The following is an 18,808-nucleotide window of genomic DNA, read 5'->3' on the forward strand; positions in this document are numbered from 1 at the left end:
ATAATTATTTACCTATCCTTTAAAAATCTTCCATGTTCGTATATTTTAATATCTTATATTAGGAAAACACTGTACATGTGAACAAGAAAATATGGAAAGTTACTTTGTACAAGACAAAGTATGATATTAAAAGTTTAGAGACCATAGAGAGGAATACTAAGAAACAAAAACAGATTTATTTAGCCTTCTGATTAAAAAAGAAATGCAGGCACAAAAAGAAAACAGTTTGTCCTATGAAATTAGTAACACTATTTTTACATTTTGATGACTGTTGTTATCAGGATGAGTGTGACAGACTTACCTCGCACTCTGCCAACCAAAATGTAAATGAATAAAATCTCTCTGAGAAGCGGAAAATCTGACAAAAGCCTTAGAGATATTAACACTTTGGGATTAGAGTTGCCAGACTCAGCACAGTGTGTAGGAGGCATGCACTATGCACCACGGTGCCAGGGGTTAAGCTGCTGCCTGTGATCTGGAAGCTGGTTCATGTCCAACTGTTCTACTTCTGATCCAGTTCCCTGCTAATGGCTGGGAAAGCAGTAGGTTTTCCTGCTGCATTGTAACACAGTAAAGGCTTATCACACTTTAGGATACAGCAACTGCACTATGTCAGGTCTCTGTCCTTCTGTAAAGCCAGTAATGGGGACAGGGCATTACAGAGTGAGTGAGGCCACTGCTTATAATGCCAATATCACATATGGGCATCAGTTCATGTCCCAGCAGCCCCAATTCCTATCCAGCTCCTTGTTGGTAGCCTAAGGAAGGCAGCACAAGATACTCCAAGTACCAGGGCCCCTGTCACTCATGTGGAAGACCTGATGAAGCTCCTGGCTTTTGCCTAGCTTAGCCTTGGTCACTGTGGCCATCTGGAGAGTGATGAGTGGATGGAAGATATCTCTTTCTGTTATTCTTTCAAATAAATCAATAAATCTTTGAAAAAAATTTGTAGTTTATCTAAAATCATATTTAACTGGAAATCCTGTATTTTAGTTAAAACTCTATTTGTTGCCATGGGATGCTTGGGAAAAACAAAACAAAACAAAAAAAAAACATTCTATTTGGACTCTGTACTAAAGAAAAACAGTTCTAGATAAAATTTTCACTGCAACAATGCCAGATACTAGCAAAAGATTAAAAGCAATCTGTCGACATTAACAAACGGCCATGGAAATTAAGGCACATCGCCATAGCAAAATACAGTGAGAGACAGATATGTGTTTGCCATACTACAGTTAATTAGGGTTTTTGCTTGAAAAGACACTTCTTCAATCTCTTGATAAGTTCCTGAGCAGAACTGAGAGGGCGAGAATAAGAGGTCCCAGGAAATATTACTGGAGGCTCTTACAAGGACCCTTATGATTAGGTTTGGCACACCTGGATAATGCAGGATGTTCACCCATACTAAGGTGAGCTAGTTTATAACCTGGATTCTATCCACAATCATCCAGTTTGTGTAAACAGACATCTTATTCTACACACCATGCTGGCATAGGCATATTACACAGAACAGCAGACAGACACCCATCTAATGAAAATATTAAATAACATGTATAATGGATATGATGAAGTATTGCTCAGTGTTCATAGGCAGCAGGGCGATGAGACATTCTTGACAGAAGCCACCAGAACAGAAAGTAGGGTGGAACATCTGGAACATAGCCTGTCTAATCAAAAATGACAAGGCCTCCTTATGAAAGGTCTTTAGCATCAGCCCTCCCTCCCACCTGAATGCTCCTGTTCCTGCCCTCCCACCTCTATTTACTCTTTCCAGTTTTGAATCAGTCTGAATCCCAATCTTCATCCACAAACTCAGTTTAGGCAATCACACATTTCCTTTCTCTGGTTTCCCAGATCACCTCCTCCATGGGTTAGTCCCCCACCTTACCCATTCCCAGATATGACTAGTATCTTAAGCTTGATCTGCTTGTCTTCACAGAGAAACAGATAACGTCACCAAAGCACACCATGGTTATAGCTCTGCTTATTCATCTACTTCCCGTAATGCCAAACAGGTTTATGGGCCTGAGCTAAAGAGAGCAGGAGAGGAAAACTCAGCAAGCCTACTCTAGGGACAGAGCATAGTCCTAGGGCAAGGAATAGGAGCGCAAATGAAGAAATGAAACAAGTAAACTAGCTCTATTTGTGGCAAGAAACAAGGGGAAATGGAGTTCAATTGAGGGTAGAAACTCCAGGCAGGGATTACAAGCCAGTAAGCAATTCATATTACTGAAGAAGAGATGGTTATGTGTCTGTTGGGTTGGGGGAGGTGTCTTTCAGATTTACCCTTCTTTGTTTTTTTAACATTCACTTCATTTTAAATGTAGAGCTACAGAGAGAAAGAGAGAGAGAGAGAGAATACCTTTCATCCACGAGTTCACTCCCTAAATGGCTATAATGTACAGGGGTGGGTCAGGCAGAAGGCAGGAGCTTGTTCTGGGTCTCCTATGTGGGCTCAGGGGCTCAAGCACTTGGGCTGTCCTCCATTGCTTTCCTATGTGCATGTATGAGCATTTGGATCTGGATCATAAATTTAGCAGCCTGAACTCAAACTGGTGCCAATATCAGTTGGTGGTACTGCGGACGGTGTCTTAACTCCCATGTCACAATCCCTGCCTCCCAGGTTTACCCTTATTTAGTTCTAGCTTCTTCCCAGGAGGTAATGACTACAGACCACAGGAACAGAGAGTTCAGCTTAAGCTGGCTGACTGGGGTCTACACTCCTGCTGGGAAGGATCATTTAGAAGGGTCTGACCAAAACTGGATGAGAAACAAGAAAAGGCTGGACGTCTTAACAGCCCTGATCATGATACCATTTCTTGCATTCCATGATTGTGTTCCCCAGTCAGGCCATGGGCTTACTCACCAAGCTCCCCTCAAACCACTCCTTTATGTAGGCAACTGTTGGGCCAGGGATCTGGCTCAAGAGGGCTGATTTCTCCTGAGGAAGCTCCAGCATCTCCAGGGCCAGCCTCAAGTCCTCAACGAGATGAAGCACTGGGAAGGGGTTCATGTAGGAGGCTGGAGAAGACAATCCAGGATCACAGGTACCATCACTGATATCTGCACCTGTTTTAGCGCCTGAAATAAGAAAGAGAGGTGGGAACCTCAGTGAGCAGAGACGTTTCCATGGACAAAGAAATGATGAAGAGCAAAGGCAGTAAACAGAAAGGGGAAGGAGGACCAGATGAAAAGCCAAGAGGACCACTTCTGTCTTGGCAGAATAACTCACAATGCAATCTTTGCAGAAATCACCTTTATTTAAACTGGGCTAAGCATAGTCAGGGATAGGGGACTATGCCTACTGAGACTCATATACGAAGCACACACTTAGACAACACAGCCAGCCCTTGACAATGACCACAAATGTGCTACTCGAGACAATAAGATCCTACTCTTTAGATTTTAGATAAACATTATTTGTTTTGAGCTAATGTGGCAGATTGCATAAATGGCCACAAAAATATCCCTCCCACTTGTATACGTCTATAACACTCCTCTCATGAAGAAGTGAATCTTGACTCTGGTATGGTCCAGTGACTTGCTCTGGTCACTAGACTGCAGTATATGTGATTGCGCCATGTTTGGGCCCAGCCCTTCAAAGGCCTACAGTTTCTACCTTTCTTCTCTTTGACCTAGACTACTGGTAACAAACTCCAGCTATCCTGATAGAAAGGCAGCTCCAACTGCTCCAGCCACACCAGTTGCAATGATAGACATATAAACAAAGCCATTTTTGGCCCCTCCAGTCTCAGATGAGCCTCTCCAGCTGACATCCTGTGGAACAGGAAGGAGCTGTCTCTGCTAAACTGTACCCAAGTCACAGAATCCTAAAGAAATAAAGGGAGATGGTTGTTTCAAGCCTCTGTGGGTTAGTTCATTACATGGCAATAGACAACAATTACTATATTTACATTAGTGAGTGTTTAGTGAATTAGAATCTTTGTGGATATTCTGGATTAAGAGATTTTTATATCCCCTGACCTACTCATGAGTTTTAAACCGGCATGAAATATTACTTACGAACCATATATCATCTTATTCTAAGGGCTATGAAGCCTCTGAGAGCAGAGTACATGTCCTATTCAGTTGAGTTCCAATCATCATGCCCTCTATCCTCCAGATGTGGATATGGAATCTGACCCAAACGGTTGAACATAAACTTGAATGACAGCTAAACAGAGAAAACATTTGGCTTTCCTCAGAGATTTGGGATACTCGGTCAGTTGTTCTCATTTGATATGCCCCAAACAGTACCGTTTTCCCCTTTCTAAATTCCATAACTTAATAATGACAACCAAGAAGTCTTCTTTCTATTAAGTATAGTATACAGTTTTCAAACCCAAACTGGGGCAACACAAACAAAGGTTTTCCCTGCTTTGGTATTTTTCAACAATAAAAAAAAAAAAAATCAGAAAATAGATGAAGGCATTCCTAGGGCACTTGGATTGTTTCTAAGGTTAACATGGTAAATTTTTTGAAATCAGGACTCGGAAAATGTGGTAAGAGCACCACATTGATGGGTATACTATGAACCTGACAACCAATCTCAGGTCACTTTTCTAGGAGCCAACCTACCACATACCAGGCAATTTGGGAGACAGAAATCCACACAGAAGGAAACAGTTGCTACAGTATTTGATTACTAGTTGGCTTTCTAAAAATGAAGGATGAAGGGAATCATAGATCACAACCCACAAACAAGACAGTTGCTCTGGGGATCTGGGGACCTGTCCAATTTACCCTCATTCTGAAGTATGATCAGCACTTTCTGGCTCCTACAAACACAATTTGGATTGGACTGGGAAGAATCACAGCCAAACTTCAGGGAAGAAAACAGACACAAGCAGAGCAAGGCCTTCACTCTCCAGGCAATCACTGAGGAATCCCCTCTCCATTCAGGACACACATTCATTTCAAACAACATACATACAGATGTGTACTACATATAAACACACACACACTTCATGCATGTAGGATGTATCAGGCTAAAGGATATACCGAAAGACATTAAAACATTCAGAAACATATATTTGAAAGGCAGACAGAGAAACAAAGAGAGACGGGAGATCACTCATATGCTGGTTTAGTTCTTAAATGCCCTCAACAGCTGGGGTAGAAACCAGGAACTCAACATGTGTCTCTTTGGTTTTAGGGACCCATGTACTGTACTTGAGCTATCACCTGCTACTTGCCAGGAGCATTAGTAGGAAGCTAGAATTAGAAGTGATGCCCAGGGGCTGGCCCCACAGCATAGTAGGCCAAGCCTCTGTCTGCAGCATTGGCATTTCATAAAGGCCCTGGTCCATGTTCAGGCTATTCCATTTCTGATTCAGTTCCTTGCTAATAGACTAGGAAAGCAGTAGCAAATGGCTCAAGTCCTTGAGCCCCTGCACCCATGTGGGAGACTTGGAAGAAGCTTCTGGCTTTAGATCACCTCAGTTCTGGTCACTACAACCATCTGGGGAGTAAACCAGTAGATGGAAGACCTCTCTCCCTGTCTCTGCTTCTCTCTGAAACTCTATCAGATAAAAATAATTATTTTTCTAAGCCAGGATTCAAAGCCAGGCACTCTCACATGTGATGTGAGGTCTCTAGTGGTCTCTTAAACACTATACCAAATGTCCACCCCCTCACTGACATTTTATCACTGGGTACGCTTGAATAAGTCTCTTCCTTTCTTTGATCCTAAGCTCTGGGCTTCTTCCCCACTACTTCAAGAGTATGCATTGCATTTATATGCACACATAATCATGTTTATCATTACAGGTATATATGTGTATGCATAAAATAATTTTTATTTTTGCCTCTTATTCCTTTTACTACTCTATCAAAATCAACAACTATTAAGTGCTCAATGAGGAGACAAAAATAGCAATATGTAAATTGTTCCCTAGTTACTTGCAATGGAGTGACAACAGGGCCCCAGAGTCAAATATGATCATAGATTACAGAATCAAACAAGCTTTCCAATGCTATCCTTGGACTTTAGGCTGTGAATGACAAAATGATATGGAAGAGAGAGGTATTATATAAAGAGAAATACAATGATTCTAAATTTCTTCTCCTAGACTAAGAATATGATAACCAGCTGCCAAGGAATCTCTTAATATCCATACTTCCTTTTTTAAATTCCTTACAGTTTTAATTATTTTTTATTTTTATTGGAAAGTCAGATATACAGAGAGGAGGAAAGACAGAAAGGAAGATCTTCCGTCCGATGACTCACTCCCCAAGTGACCACAACGGCCAGAGCTGAGCCAATCTGAAGCCAGGAGCCAGGAGCTTTTTCCGGGTCTCCCACACAAGTGCAGGGTCCCAAGACTTGGGGCCATCCTCAACTGCTTTCCCAGGCCACAAGCAGGGAAATGGATGGGAAGTGGGGCCACCGGGATATGAATCGATGTCCATTTGGGATCCTGGTGCATTCAAGGCAAGGACTTTAGCCACTAGGCTAAAGCCACTGGGCCCATTAATATCCATACTTCTTATGTAGTTCCTTCCCATATTATATCAAAGCTGCTTTGTGTGGCCAGTGGATATGGCAGAAGTGATGCAATGTCACTTCCAAAGATAGATCATAAACAGACAGTAATTTCTGCCTTGTTTTCTCTTACATCTCTTGTACAGGAGGCCAGTTGCTCTGCTACAGGGACACTCAATTATCCTTATGGTAAAGTATACTTGATGAAGAACTATGGCTACCTGCCAATAGTTATCAAGCTGAGTCCTTCCACAGTCATGTAAATTAACTGGCCTGGAAACAAATTGGCCAACTCCACCTGAGCCTCCAGCTGACTGTAGCTCCAGCTGATATCTTTCCACCTTTCCTTTCTTCCTTTCTTCCATTCTCCTCTATTCTCTCTCTCTCTCTGTCTCTTTGAAAGAGAGAGAAAGACACACACAGATAGACAGGAGATCTGCCATCCACCTGTTTATTGTCCAGTGCACACAACAACCGAGGCTAGGCCAGGCTGAAGTCATTAGTCAGACCTTATTCCTGGTCTCCCATATGGGTGGAAGAGATCAAAACACTTGAGCCACCACCTAAGGTATACAAGAACAGGAAACTCGAATCATAAGCAGAGTTATGACCTGGGCCCAGACATTCAGATGTGGGATGACACTGCCCCAAAGCAGTGCTCTAACTGCTATGCCAAACACCTCCCCACCCAAGCCCCATCCTCAACTGATGTCTTAAACATAACCTCCTGAAAGATCCTAAATCAGAACCACCAAGGTAAATCATTTATGAGTTTTGATCACAGAACTAAGACATGATAGATGTTCACTAAGATGCTATGTTTTACAGTAGTTTATAACCCAGTAAAACAAACAACATAAATAGTTAAAGACAACCTGAGAAGTATAATCCTGGGAACTTGCCCATAGACTATGAAAATATGTTGCTGGAATTCCTTAGAGAAAAATGAAGACATTGTATTTAATTATAAGAACAAAATTTAGAAATACAAAGATCAAAATTGGAATAGAGAACACTGCTAGACCCAAGAGTAACTGAGCATTCCATAACAGATCATTAAGTAGAACTACATAAAAGCAACTTTTGGATATTACCAAAAAAAAAAAAAAAAAAAAAGGCAGACAAAGTACAGCCAGCAAAGCCTAGTTGTAACAATGACAACAAAGGATCAGTACATCGGCAGTGTAAAAAGAAACTTCACACACGACTAAGAAAAAGTTCCAATCCACTTCCTACACACAAAATAGGAATCAAATTTAGAAAACACAAAATCTTTACCCTATAATAAATAAGTAGGATATCTGACATGATACTCAGTTTTTCACCTACAAAATTTTTACAGTTGAAAATGCAATAATAGTCAATGTTGGCAAATATGTAGGGAGACAGACACCTCCCATGCTGTTAAGAAACATACAAATCTATCCACTATTTTTGAAAAGCAATTAGTCAAGATACAGTAAAAATATTCATGCCTTTTGCCCTAGCAATTGCACTTCTAGAAATCTAATGAAAGGAATATAATCATTCATGGAGTCAAAGACTAATATTTAAGAATGATCTCAGCAGTGTTTTAATTATGAAACAGTAGGGGAAATGTCCCCAAATAGATGAGTAAATAATTTCAGGATCATTCAAAGAATACAATGCATATAGCTAAGTAGAAAATAACAACTGAAGACTCCGTAACATTAGGAAACATTAGCCTTACACCATTCAGTACAAAGAAAAGTATGATTAAAACATATGCGAGCACATATATAAACAAGCACACATATAAAAAATGCAAAGTGTTGGCACAGATCAATGTTCATTACTTTCATAACCTTCCTTTTAAACTTTCAAATTCCTTTTAAATCTGCAGAACAAGAAAAACAGTGAGAAAGTCAAGTGTGGCATTTTAATTTGCATAGCTATTCTAGGTTTCACTGAAATCTATAGGATACTAGGCCATCTGAGAGAATTCAAGCCCTTCTTTGGGCATGAAGTGAGTGAGTCAATACTGGCATTCTTGTGTCCTTGATTGCGGGGGTCCCTGTGGTGGATGTGGAAGACAGGAAGGTGTGAGGAGCATTGTTCTATTGCACGCAGGGCCGCAATGAACTCCCCGCTGGGCAGGGCTCCGGCAGATGTAGCTTTGACCACCTGGACGCAGCCACGCTTCCCTTTGCATGGACACCGGACTATCCCACTGAGATTTCTGTAATTTATTTAGGCATTGTCTGCCTCTGCGGAGTTAACAGTTGATGTACGGTATCTGTGCCAGCTTGGAAGCTGATGTTGCTGATGTTGCTTTTAGCAGTGAGGTTTCTCACTACTGCTGCCACGGCTCCCCCCTTTGATCCTATGCTAATCAAAGGCATAGCAGTTACCTTTGTTTAGAATCCTCTTCCATTGACCTTATGCTAATCAAGGGTGCTAGTCTCCAGGTATAGGGGAAACCCATTCTTTCCCTCTTTCTTTGATCTTTGGGTCCTGCCTCCTGTGTTACATTTCCTCCCTTAGCTGATTCAAGACCAGTTGTAGAATGAGGATTGTAGTAGGAATGTGTTACTGATTGATAGGCGCCAGCATGGATAACATCCTGCCTTAGTTGAAACAAACAGCAGAATTGGCCTTAGCAACACCCATTTGATCATGACGTAGAAAGTCTGAGCCAGAGTTTGACTGATTCTGTATAAATAAAGCGGACTGCTTTATTGCATGGTCCACAATCATCATGGAATCCTAGTGGTCCGTCTCTTTCTTTCTCTCTTTACGCCGACTCCACGCACACTTCACAAGTTCCGAACCCCGGGCCGGAGCTGGACTCCGACACTTAATAAGCTTGCATAGGTAGAAGAGAGAAAATGACACTGATAATATCATCATGGAACAATCATTTCAGAAAACCTCAAACCAGGCCACATGATACGCTAGAAAAAGAATTTAGTGTTTAAGGGGGAGACTTCTGGCAACAGGACAGATCCAGCTGCCAAGTGTTCCCTTCACCACAATAAACAAACAGAAAAACTGAAAAGGATAGGGCCTTTTTTTTTTAGTGGCGGGGGGAGGGGTGGACGGACATGGGGAGGGGAAGCCTCGGGTGCCAAAAGAAAAAAAAAAAAAAGCAATCTCAAGGTCTCAAGGTAAAGTAAGTTCAGGTTGACTCTGGAGCAAAAATGGAGAAAAAGGAAGGACCCTGAATTGGAGCTGGGGCTTCGGGTTATAAAAGTCCAGCCAATCTGTATTTAAGGAGAAATACAACAGAAGTGCAGTGGAGACTGACATGTCCAGATGTGGAAACATAATATAGCATGTCTCTCTGAATCCAGACCAAAGATGGACTCCCAGTAAAACTGCTGAGCATATCCCGACAGTAGGATGCTGGACTCCCTGACACTGTCCATTCCCACAATGTCAGGAAACATTTCAATAGTGGAATGATGGACTTATGACTGTTCATGGAGGACTACCCATTGTAATACTAGAAGGGAAATCAGCAGTGAGGAGGAGGGGATTTTGGGAGGGAGTGTAGAGGACATTATGACACTGGAAGGTCAGAGAGCATAGGATTACAATTGATTGGATAATATTTGTATAACAAACAGGTACCTTTTTCATAACTGGTTGGATATATCATTTGTATGAGAACAGCTGAGTGGACAGCATGTGAATGAGAACACTTGGTGGAATATACAAAACAAAAGGAGTTCCAAACAAACATATAGAAACAGCTGATGGGTTTTGTTGATAAGCTCAATACCTCCTCCCTTATCCCATATGACCCTCAGTGTATAAAGTCTGAAGTCACTAATAAACTTTGGCTTTCCACCATCAGAGTCCACGCATGTTTTATCGGCTCCATGCACCAAGTCCATCGCTGTAGGACAGCGACAAGGGAAATGGGAAATCCAAGAATCTATAGAAGTGTATCATAAAAAAAAAAAAAAGCCCAGCCAAAGCAATAAACTTAAAGCAAGACCCCTATGGAAAGATAGCAGTATAAGTGGGCACAAGTATCTTTCATCAAGAATGGCCTTAAAAAAATCCACCCTACAGCAAGGAAGCACACAGTGTGCTGGGAGCCACCTGCATATTTATAAAAGCACACATCCATGTACATATACCTTCTAAGAGATCAAAACTACAGGTCTGCATGCCACAGATGCAGTGTCAAGTTTTGGCCACCCAGTTACTATTAAATCCCAAATTAGTGTACACACAAATTAGTGTGTACACACCCACACACACATACGTGTGTGAAAATTTAAAATCACAGGTGAAAATTACCACCACAGAAGGAGACAAAACAAACACAAAGAGCAGGCACTGGGCCAATACAGTGGTATAACAGGCTAATCCTCAGCTATAGCACTGGGATCCCACATGGGCCAGTTCGTGTCCCAGCTGCCCCATTTCTTTTATTTTTTTTTTAAAGATTTATTTATTTTTATTGCAAAGTCAGATATACAGAGAAGAGAAGAGGAGAGACAGAGGAAGACCTTCAATCCGATGATTCATTCCCCAAGTGACCACAATGGCTGGAGTTGCACGGATCCAAAGACAGGAGCCTGGAGTCTCTTTCTGGTCTCCCATATGGGTGCAGGGTCCCAAGGCTTTGGACCGTCCTCGACTGCTTTCCCAGACCACAAGCAGGGAGCTGGATGGGAAGTGGAGCTGCCGGGATTAGAACCAGCGCCCATATAGGATCCTGTTGCATGTTCAAAGTGAGGACTTTAGCCTCTAGGCCACCACACCAGGCACCCAGCTGCACCATTTCTAATCCAGCTTCCTGCTTATCACCTGCAAAGACAGTGGAGGAAGGCTTAAATCCCTAGGCCCCCCCCCGCGCCCCCCCCCCCCCCCGGCCCAGCGCCATGGCAAGGCGCCTAAAGTCCTCGCCTTGAAAGCCCTGGGATCCCATATGGGCGCCGGTTCTAATCCCGGCAGCTCCACTTTCCATGCAGCTCCCTGCTTGTGGCCTGGGAAAGTAGTTGAGGACGGCCCAATGCATTGGGATCCTGCACCCACGTGGGAGACCCGGAGGAGGTTCCAGGTTCCCGGCTTCGGATCGGCGCGCATCGGCCCGTTGTGGCTCACTTGGGGAGTGAATCATTGGACGGAAGATCTTCCTCTCTGTCTCTCCTCCTCTGTGTATATCTGGCTGTAATAAAATGAATAAATCTTTAAAAAAAAAAATCCCTAGGCCCCTGCACATGGGGAGGCCTAAGAAATTCCTGGCTCCTGATTTCGGATTGGCTCCATTCTGGCCACTGTAGTCATTTGAGGAATGAATCAGTGGATAGAAACCCTCTCACTCTGACTCTCCTCTCTCTGTAAAATCTGCCATTCATATACAAAATAAATAAAAATTTTAAAAAGAGGTGGGTGTTCTAGTGTAGAAGGTTAAGCTGCCAGATGGAAGGCCCATATCTCATACTGCAGTGCCAGCTTCCTTCAAATGTGTCTGGAAGGCAGCAGCCCATGATCCAAGTTCTTGAGTTCCTACAGGGAAGACCTGGATAGAATTCCTGACTCCTGGCTTCAGTCCGGCCCAGGCCTGGCTGTTGCTTGCATTTGGTGAGTGAAACAACAGATGGAAGATCTCTCTCTCTCTCCCTCCTTCCTTCCCTTCTTCCCTCAACTCTCCTCTTCTCTGTCCCTCTGCCTTTAAAATAAACAACTCAAATAGCAACATACACTATGCAACAAATAAGCAAATGTGTGCCCTAATACCTAGGATTAACAGAACAATGTAAAAGAAAAATTAACACTGGACATGCTTAGATAGGGCAGGAAATGAAGGTTAGGGCCTCAGCAAGAAGAGAGATTGAAGAAGACCTCTGCATAAAATCAGGATGCAGAAGGACCAGTCTCACCAGTCTCAGTAAATCAACTAGAAAAACATCCACTTCAAAGAAAGCAACTTGACTTTGGATCTGGAATTAAATGACCCACAGATAAGTTAGTGTTTCAAAACAATACAAGAAAGCAAAGTATAGAACAAAACAAGAAACAATCACATAGCTGGAGAATATTCACATAAATGAGCAAGAACATATGCCTGGGATTAAATGAATCAATTAAAAGACAGAACATCAGCAAATTTATTAAAAACTAAAAGTTGGCCAGGGTTTTCTCATACTCACAGGGACACTGGTTTGGGCGCGAGATTTTTCCATTTCCCATATAGTGCTAATGACTAGGGAAAAACAATGGAATATGGCCAAGTGCTTGGGTCCATGTCACCCATTCAGGAGACCCAGATGAAGCTCCTGGCTCATGGCTTTGGCCTGGTCCAGTGCTGGTCATTGAGGCCACCCGGGTAGCTAAAGAATAGACAGAAGTACATGCTCTCTCTCTTTCTCTCTCTGCCTCCCTTCCTCTCCCTCTCTCTATAACTCTGCTTTCAAATAAACAAAATAAACCCTCTTTTTTTTTTCTCCTGGAACAGTTTGTTTTCCCATGTAATTAACATATATTATTGATGTAATTACAAATATACTATTTGATTTTTACAATTATAGAACATTTATATAAGTTTTCAATAATAAACTCTTTTTATTTTTGTTGATTTTCACATAGTTGAGAGTGATATGGATCACCAATTAGGGTGGGGAGGATCAAGGAATGGGGAAAACTGAATAGAGAAGCGGGTAGAGCTGTTCACAGCAGCCCAACTGCATCGGTACCTGATGTCATCCCAGGTCCCAGATGTGGAGCATGCCCTGAGGGTACTAATTAAGTAGTTTTGACAGTTTTGAAATGCTGATTATTTCATTGCTCCAAGACTGAGGAAATCCTATGGTCCACTGACTGACATAGTCCACCTTAGAGTTTCCACTTGCCCAGATACTCTGTGTCAAAGCCAGGACAGTTGCCTAATTTGTTCTGCCTTCCATGACACTAGATGTACTCTACAGGCCTCAATGAACTGGCTGTCTTGTCCCCCATGTACATTGCACAGGCTCAAACAACAGTTAAGACCCAGTTCTGACCATGGATCCTAAGATTTTCACTGTGGTTGGAGTTCTGAGTCCAGTGATCTAGAAACTTTAAAACAGATGACCGCAGACCTGAGTCCTGTGTGTGCCAGCCAGTGCAGGGTCCAGTTCAGCCAATCACTCACATCATCCTATACACACACTGGTAGTTGCAGTCACCTGGTCAGTTCTGTCCCTAACCCCATCTCATTTATAAACCAATGATGCTGCGGCCCAGCCTAACCCTGCCCACCACACACTTGACCCTTATAGACACCAGCGGAACCTGCAACCTAGCCAAGGTGACCCCCAATAGTGCCCACTAGCTGCCCTCAGCCCCAGTCTTGTGCATACCAGTATATGCAGCAGACTTGTCCAGCCTATCACTCATCCCATTCAGCTCTCGTACACATCCACAGGCTTTGGAGCCTAGCTCAGCCCAACCAACCCCACTATCCAGCCCACACTCATGCTGGTGGGTGCCACAGCCTGTCCTGGTTCTCATGCTCACCAGTGAGAGCTACAGCCCATTGGAGAGGTGCTCACATTTTCCCTACAAGGCCCACTCCCAGCCCTGGATCTTGCACTTTTCAGGTGGTTCTGCAGTCTAGCCTGACAGGATTTGCCCCCAGTTCCAGCACCTGCTAGCTGATGCTCCAGCTAAACCCAAACAGCCTGCACTTGCTCTAGCTGATGCACGTACCAGTGGATACAGTTACTTAGCCCAGCCTGGCTCTCCCCCTAACTTGGCTCACATGTAAGTCAATGGGTGCTGTAGCCCTGTCCAGCCCGATCTGCCCCTAGTCCCAGCTTTCATGCTCACCAGTGGGAGTAGTTGCCCGCAGAGGAGCCCTTCCCAGCCCCTCTCCTGGGCTCACCCCCATCCTGGGTCTTACATGGTGGTAGCTGTAACCAAGCCTGGCATGGCTCACCTCGCCTCAGCATCCAGCAGTGGGTGCTGCAGCCTGGCTCAGCCCAGCCTGCCGCCAGTTTCAGCTCATACTGGTGGGTGCTGCAGCTCATCCCATCTCAGTTAGCCCCTAGTCCTGGACCTAATGTGAACTGGTTGGTGTTGTAACCAAACCTAGCCTACCCTGCATTCCATTCTGGTCCTCACATTTGCCAGTGGGTGTTATGAACTGGCCTAGCCTGGCCCGCCCCCAGACAAGACCCCACACGTATGCCAGTGGGTGCCTAACCTGGCCTGGTCTGCGTTATTCTCAGCCTTGGTTCTTGTGCTCACCTGAGGGACTATATCCTCACAAAGGAATTCCACAAACTCCTCTATCAGGTCACTTCTAAGTCACAGGTCTCATGCACACTGGTGGGTTCTTGGCCCAGCCTGATTTGGCCCACCTCCTGTCCTGGCAGATACGTGGCCTTGTTTAACCAGCCCACACCCATTCTGGCTCTTATTGTTCAGTGTTAACAGCTCAGCTATGCCTTGTCCACCCCCAGACTCAGTTCTCACGTGGCTCAGGGGGTGCAGAGACCCAGTCCAGTCTATCTTACACAAACTCTGGCTCTTGTGGGCACTAGTGGGTGCTAGAGCCTAGCCCAGTCTGGCACACCCTAGACCCAGTCCACACCCTTGCTGAGGGATACTGCAGCCATGTCCAACCCAGTTTGCCATCCCTGCTCTGGCTCTTGTGTTCAACATCGGGAACCGTAGCAGTGCAGGGGTGTTCCCTTCGCTCCCCAACCACACTTGCACCCAATCACAGATCTTGTACATGCTGGTGGTTGCTCCAACCCAGTCCAACATAACCTATCACCTGGCTTGGGCTTTACCATCAGATACTACAGCCTGGCATGGCCCCACCTGCACCCAGTCCCAACTCTCACTGATGGATGTGGCAGTCAAGCCCTGCCCAGTCTGTCCCCATCTCTGGTTTTCATGAAAACCAACAGGTGTGAAAGCCTAGCCAAACTCAACAGGGCCTGCACCCCAGCCTGGCTCCTGTACATGCCAGTGCACTAGGCTTGGCCTGGTCCTGCCCAGCCTATACCACCATAGCTAACCACACACCTGCCGACAAGTAAAACAGCTCGGCCTGGCCTGACCAACTCCCAACCCTGACTCATCTGCTCACCAGCAGAAATTTCAGCCCACCAGGGGAGATACCAAGTTCCCCCACCAGGTCCACTCCCAGACTCAGATCTCACATATGCCAGTGGGTGCTAAGCCTTTACCCTGCACAGTATGCTCCCCAGTCTCAGCCTTTGTGTGTACTAGCAGATATTGTGTCCTGGCCCACGGCACACTCAATTCTTGGGTGATACAGCTTAGACCAGACCAGCCTATTCCCAATCCCAGTAACCATGAGTTTCGGTGAGTTACATGGTCATGACTAGCTCAGCCCATCACCACCCCGAGCCCTAGAGCAAATCAGCTGGTATGGCAGTCCCACAGGAGTGAATTCGTGATCTCCCACAGAATATGCTCCCAGACCTAGCTCTCTTGCATGCTGGTGTTATGGCCCAGTCTAACATGGTTCACACCCTGCCCTGACACTCACTGGCAGGTACTGTAGCCAAGCCCTGCCATGTAGGACTTTTGTGTGGGCTGGTTGGTAGTGGTTATTAGCAGCAATCCCAGTTCAGGTCTCCCACACGGGCAGGAATATTGGTTTGGCTGCAAAAGGTTTCCTTCCTCTAAACCATCCAGTCTCAGCCCCCTCATTTACCTGCTAGAGTAGTAGTCCAGGTGGTACAAGTCCCCCAGAAATCACTCCTCATCTCTCATGTTCTTCCTCAGCAGTCCTCCCTCCCACACATCTCCAGACCAATTTCTCTAAGCAATGCACAGCCTTCCCCTCCATGCCTGCAAGCATGCAAATCTCCAAGCCTAGTCCTTTGATGGTGTACTATGCCAACCTGGGGTCCTGCCTCCCTACCTAGGGCCCAAGCATACTCACAAACAGGTATCCAGACCCTGTATGCTGGCATGCCAGCATCTACCCCAACAAATCTTTATTTTTTTTTTTTGCTTTCTTTTTTTTTAATTGCATTTCCTTTTTTTTTTTCCTAAAAAAAACTAATTACATTGCATTATGTGATGCATTTTTTTATGCATTGGGATCCCCACCCCACCCCTCCCCATACCCTCCCCCCACGGTGAATTGCTCCACCTTGTTGCATTTCCATAGTTCAAATTCAGTTGACATTCTTTCATTGGAGGTATTTACCAAGCATAAAGTCCAGCATCTTATTGTCCTGGTAAGTTCAATGGTTTCTTGGTGAGACCATCTCTGGTCTGAAGGTAGAGCCGGCAGAGTATCATTCCAATCAATTAAAAGTCCCAACATAATATTTCCAACCATTTACAACATTATGGCATTAATTTACATGGTATTGATTAATCAATATGTTAATAGGAAAATGCAGGTTCTCAACCACAACCTGTGACTTCTTCATAGACATTTCAATTTTGGTTTACATTCAGCCGTATTCTATACACCTTAAAATGGCTTAGATTGCTATTCAGCTGTCTCATGCCTATTTTAATTTTAGTCTTTAGCAGTTTATAGCATTGAAGCATGATTTCGCTGAACCTGTTTTTCGGGTGGTCTAACTCTATGATTCTAACAGGATGTATGTCAACAATTTAGGAGAGCATGTTTAGGAGGGGTGTGCAGAGAAATCTTCCATACCCCAGTGAGGAGTAACTAATCTTTGTGTCCCACCCAGTGAGGTATAAGTGCATCCCCGCCGACCATTTCCTGTCTGGTTCTAAGCTTTCCTTGTTGTTCTCTATCTATTCTCGTTTTGTTTGTTTGTTTGTTTTGAGGGGTTTCTGGAGCACTCCTGATGGTTATTACGAGAGGGGGTGGGGACCCAAAGTTGGAACCAAGCAAGGACCAGAGAAAGCTCCTCTCCCTAGTCCTGAAGGAAGTTTACTGTTCTGTTTCTGTGGACCGCTCAAGGATCCTGGTTGTTGTTCCAATGACCTTGGAACCTGCAAAGCAGGATTTGGGCTTCTTCCATCCCATATGGTAGACCCAAATGGGGGTGGTTGACCTCAGAGTTCTCCCAACAAATCTTCAAAAAAATACAATAGGCAACTATGCTGGCACACTGGTATGGTTAACACGTATTTGGCATTAACCCGGCCCAGGATGCCTGCCAGCTATTAGCTGGTTTTCTCCCAGTTGTGTAACACTTGCCTAGGTACAATGCAACCTAGGCAGTTGCCTATAGCTGGGGACAAAATAGACCCCCCAAAAAAGTGTGTGGGGGGGAGCTAACACAAAGGCTCAATTGGCTAATCCTTCACTTGTAAGCACCAGGATCCCACATGGGAAGCGATTAGTGTCCTGGCTGCTCTACTTCCCATCCAGCACCCTGCTTATGGCCTGGGAAAGCAGCAGATGACAGTTCAAAGCCTTGGATCCTGCATCTGGGGATGAAACCCAGAAGAAGCTCTTGGCTCCTAACTTTAGATCAGCTCAGCTCCAACAGTTGTAACCACTTGGGAAGTGAACAAGCAGATGGAAGATCTTTCTGTCTATCCTTCTCTCTGTAAATCTGCCTTTCAAATAAAAAGAAATAAGTCTTTAAAAAAAATCCTGGGCCCGGCGGCATGGCCTAGCGGCTAAAAAGTCCTCGCCTTGAAAGTCCCGGGATCCCATATGGGCGCCTGTTCTAATCCTGGCAGCTCCACTTCCCATCCAAGCTCCCTGCTTGTGGCCTGGGAAAGCAGTTGAGGACGGCCCAAAGCTTTGGGACCCTGCACCCACGTGGGAAACCCGGAAGAGGTTCCTGGTCCCGACATCGGATTGGCGCGTACTGGCCCGTTGCGGCTCACTTGGGGAGTGAAACATCGGATGGAAGATCTTCCTCTCCATTTCTCCTCCTCTCTGTATATCCGGCTTTCCAATAATAATAATAATAAATCTTTAAAAAAAAATCCTAAAATTAAATTTTCATCCCATTGGCAAAAAATATACCTAAAACAAAGTACACAGAAAAGAATAGGTAATGATAATATCAAGAAAAAACTAAGCAAAAGAAAGCTGTAACAAATTCATTAACATTGGGCACGATGCTCCTGAAGGCAAAAAGCATTACTAGAGATGAAGAATGATGATGAAAGACAATTCCACGCTCAATAAAGATATCATTCTAAAGATATACTCATGATAAAAGTACAGCTCCAAATATATAAGGCAAAATATCCATAATTATTACAACAAAGTATTTACCACCTAACACTACAATTTTAGTAAACTTTTCTCAGAAACTAAAAAGATCAAGCAAACAAGAAAGTATTTACCACCTAACACTACAATTTTAGTAAACTTTTCTCAAAGCTAATAGATCAAGCAAACAGAAAAAGTAAGAAAAGACTCAAACAAAT

The 18,808-nt window shown here is 44.1% G+C and overlaps 1 protein-coding gene across 7 annotated transcripts in view; it reads right to left on the reverse strand.

Moving 5' to 3' along the window:
* Window positions 1–18,808, reverse strand: part of PPFIBP2 (PPFIA binding protein 2) — a 164,003-nt gene that overhangs the window by 95,528 nt on the left and 49,667 nt on the right. For 6 of the 7 annotated variants that reach the window (XM_058663441.1, XM_058663443.1, XM_058663445.1 and 3 more), the window contains one exon: window positions 2,867–3,081. The exons of the other annotated variant lie outside the window; for it this stretch is intronic. In XM_058663441.1, coding sequence (XP_058519424.1) covers window positions 2,867–3,081 — 215 coding nt within the window. The remainder of the gene's footprint in view (window positions 1–2,866; window positions 3,082–18,808) is intronic. 7 annotated transcript variants of the gene reach the window in all.

This window comes from Ochotona princeps, chromosome 4, assembly GCF_030435755.1.
Source record: "Ochotona princeps isolate mOchPri1 chromosome 4, mOchPri1.hap1, whole genome shotgun sequence".
NCBI classification, from domain to species: Eukaryota; Metazoa; Chordata; class Mammalia; order Lagomorpha; family Ochotonidae; genus Ochotona; species Ochotona princeps.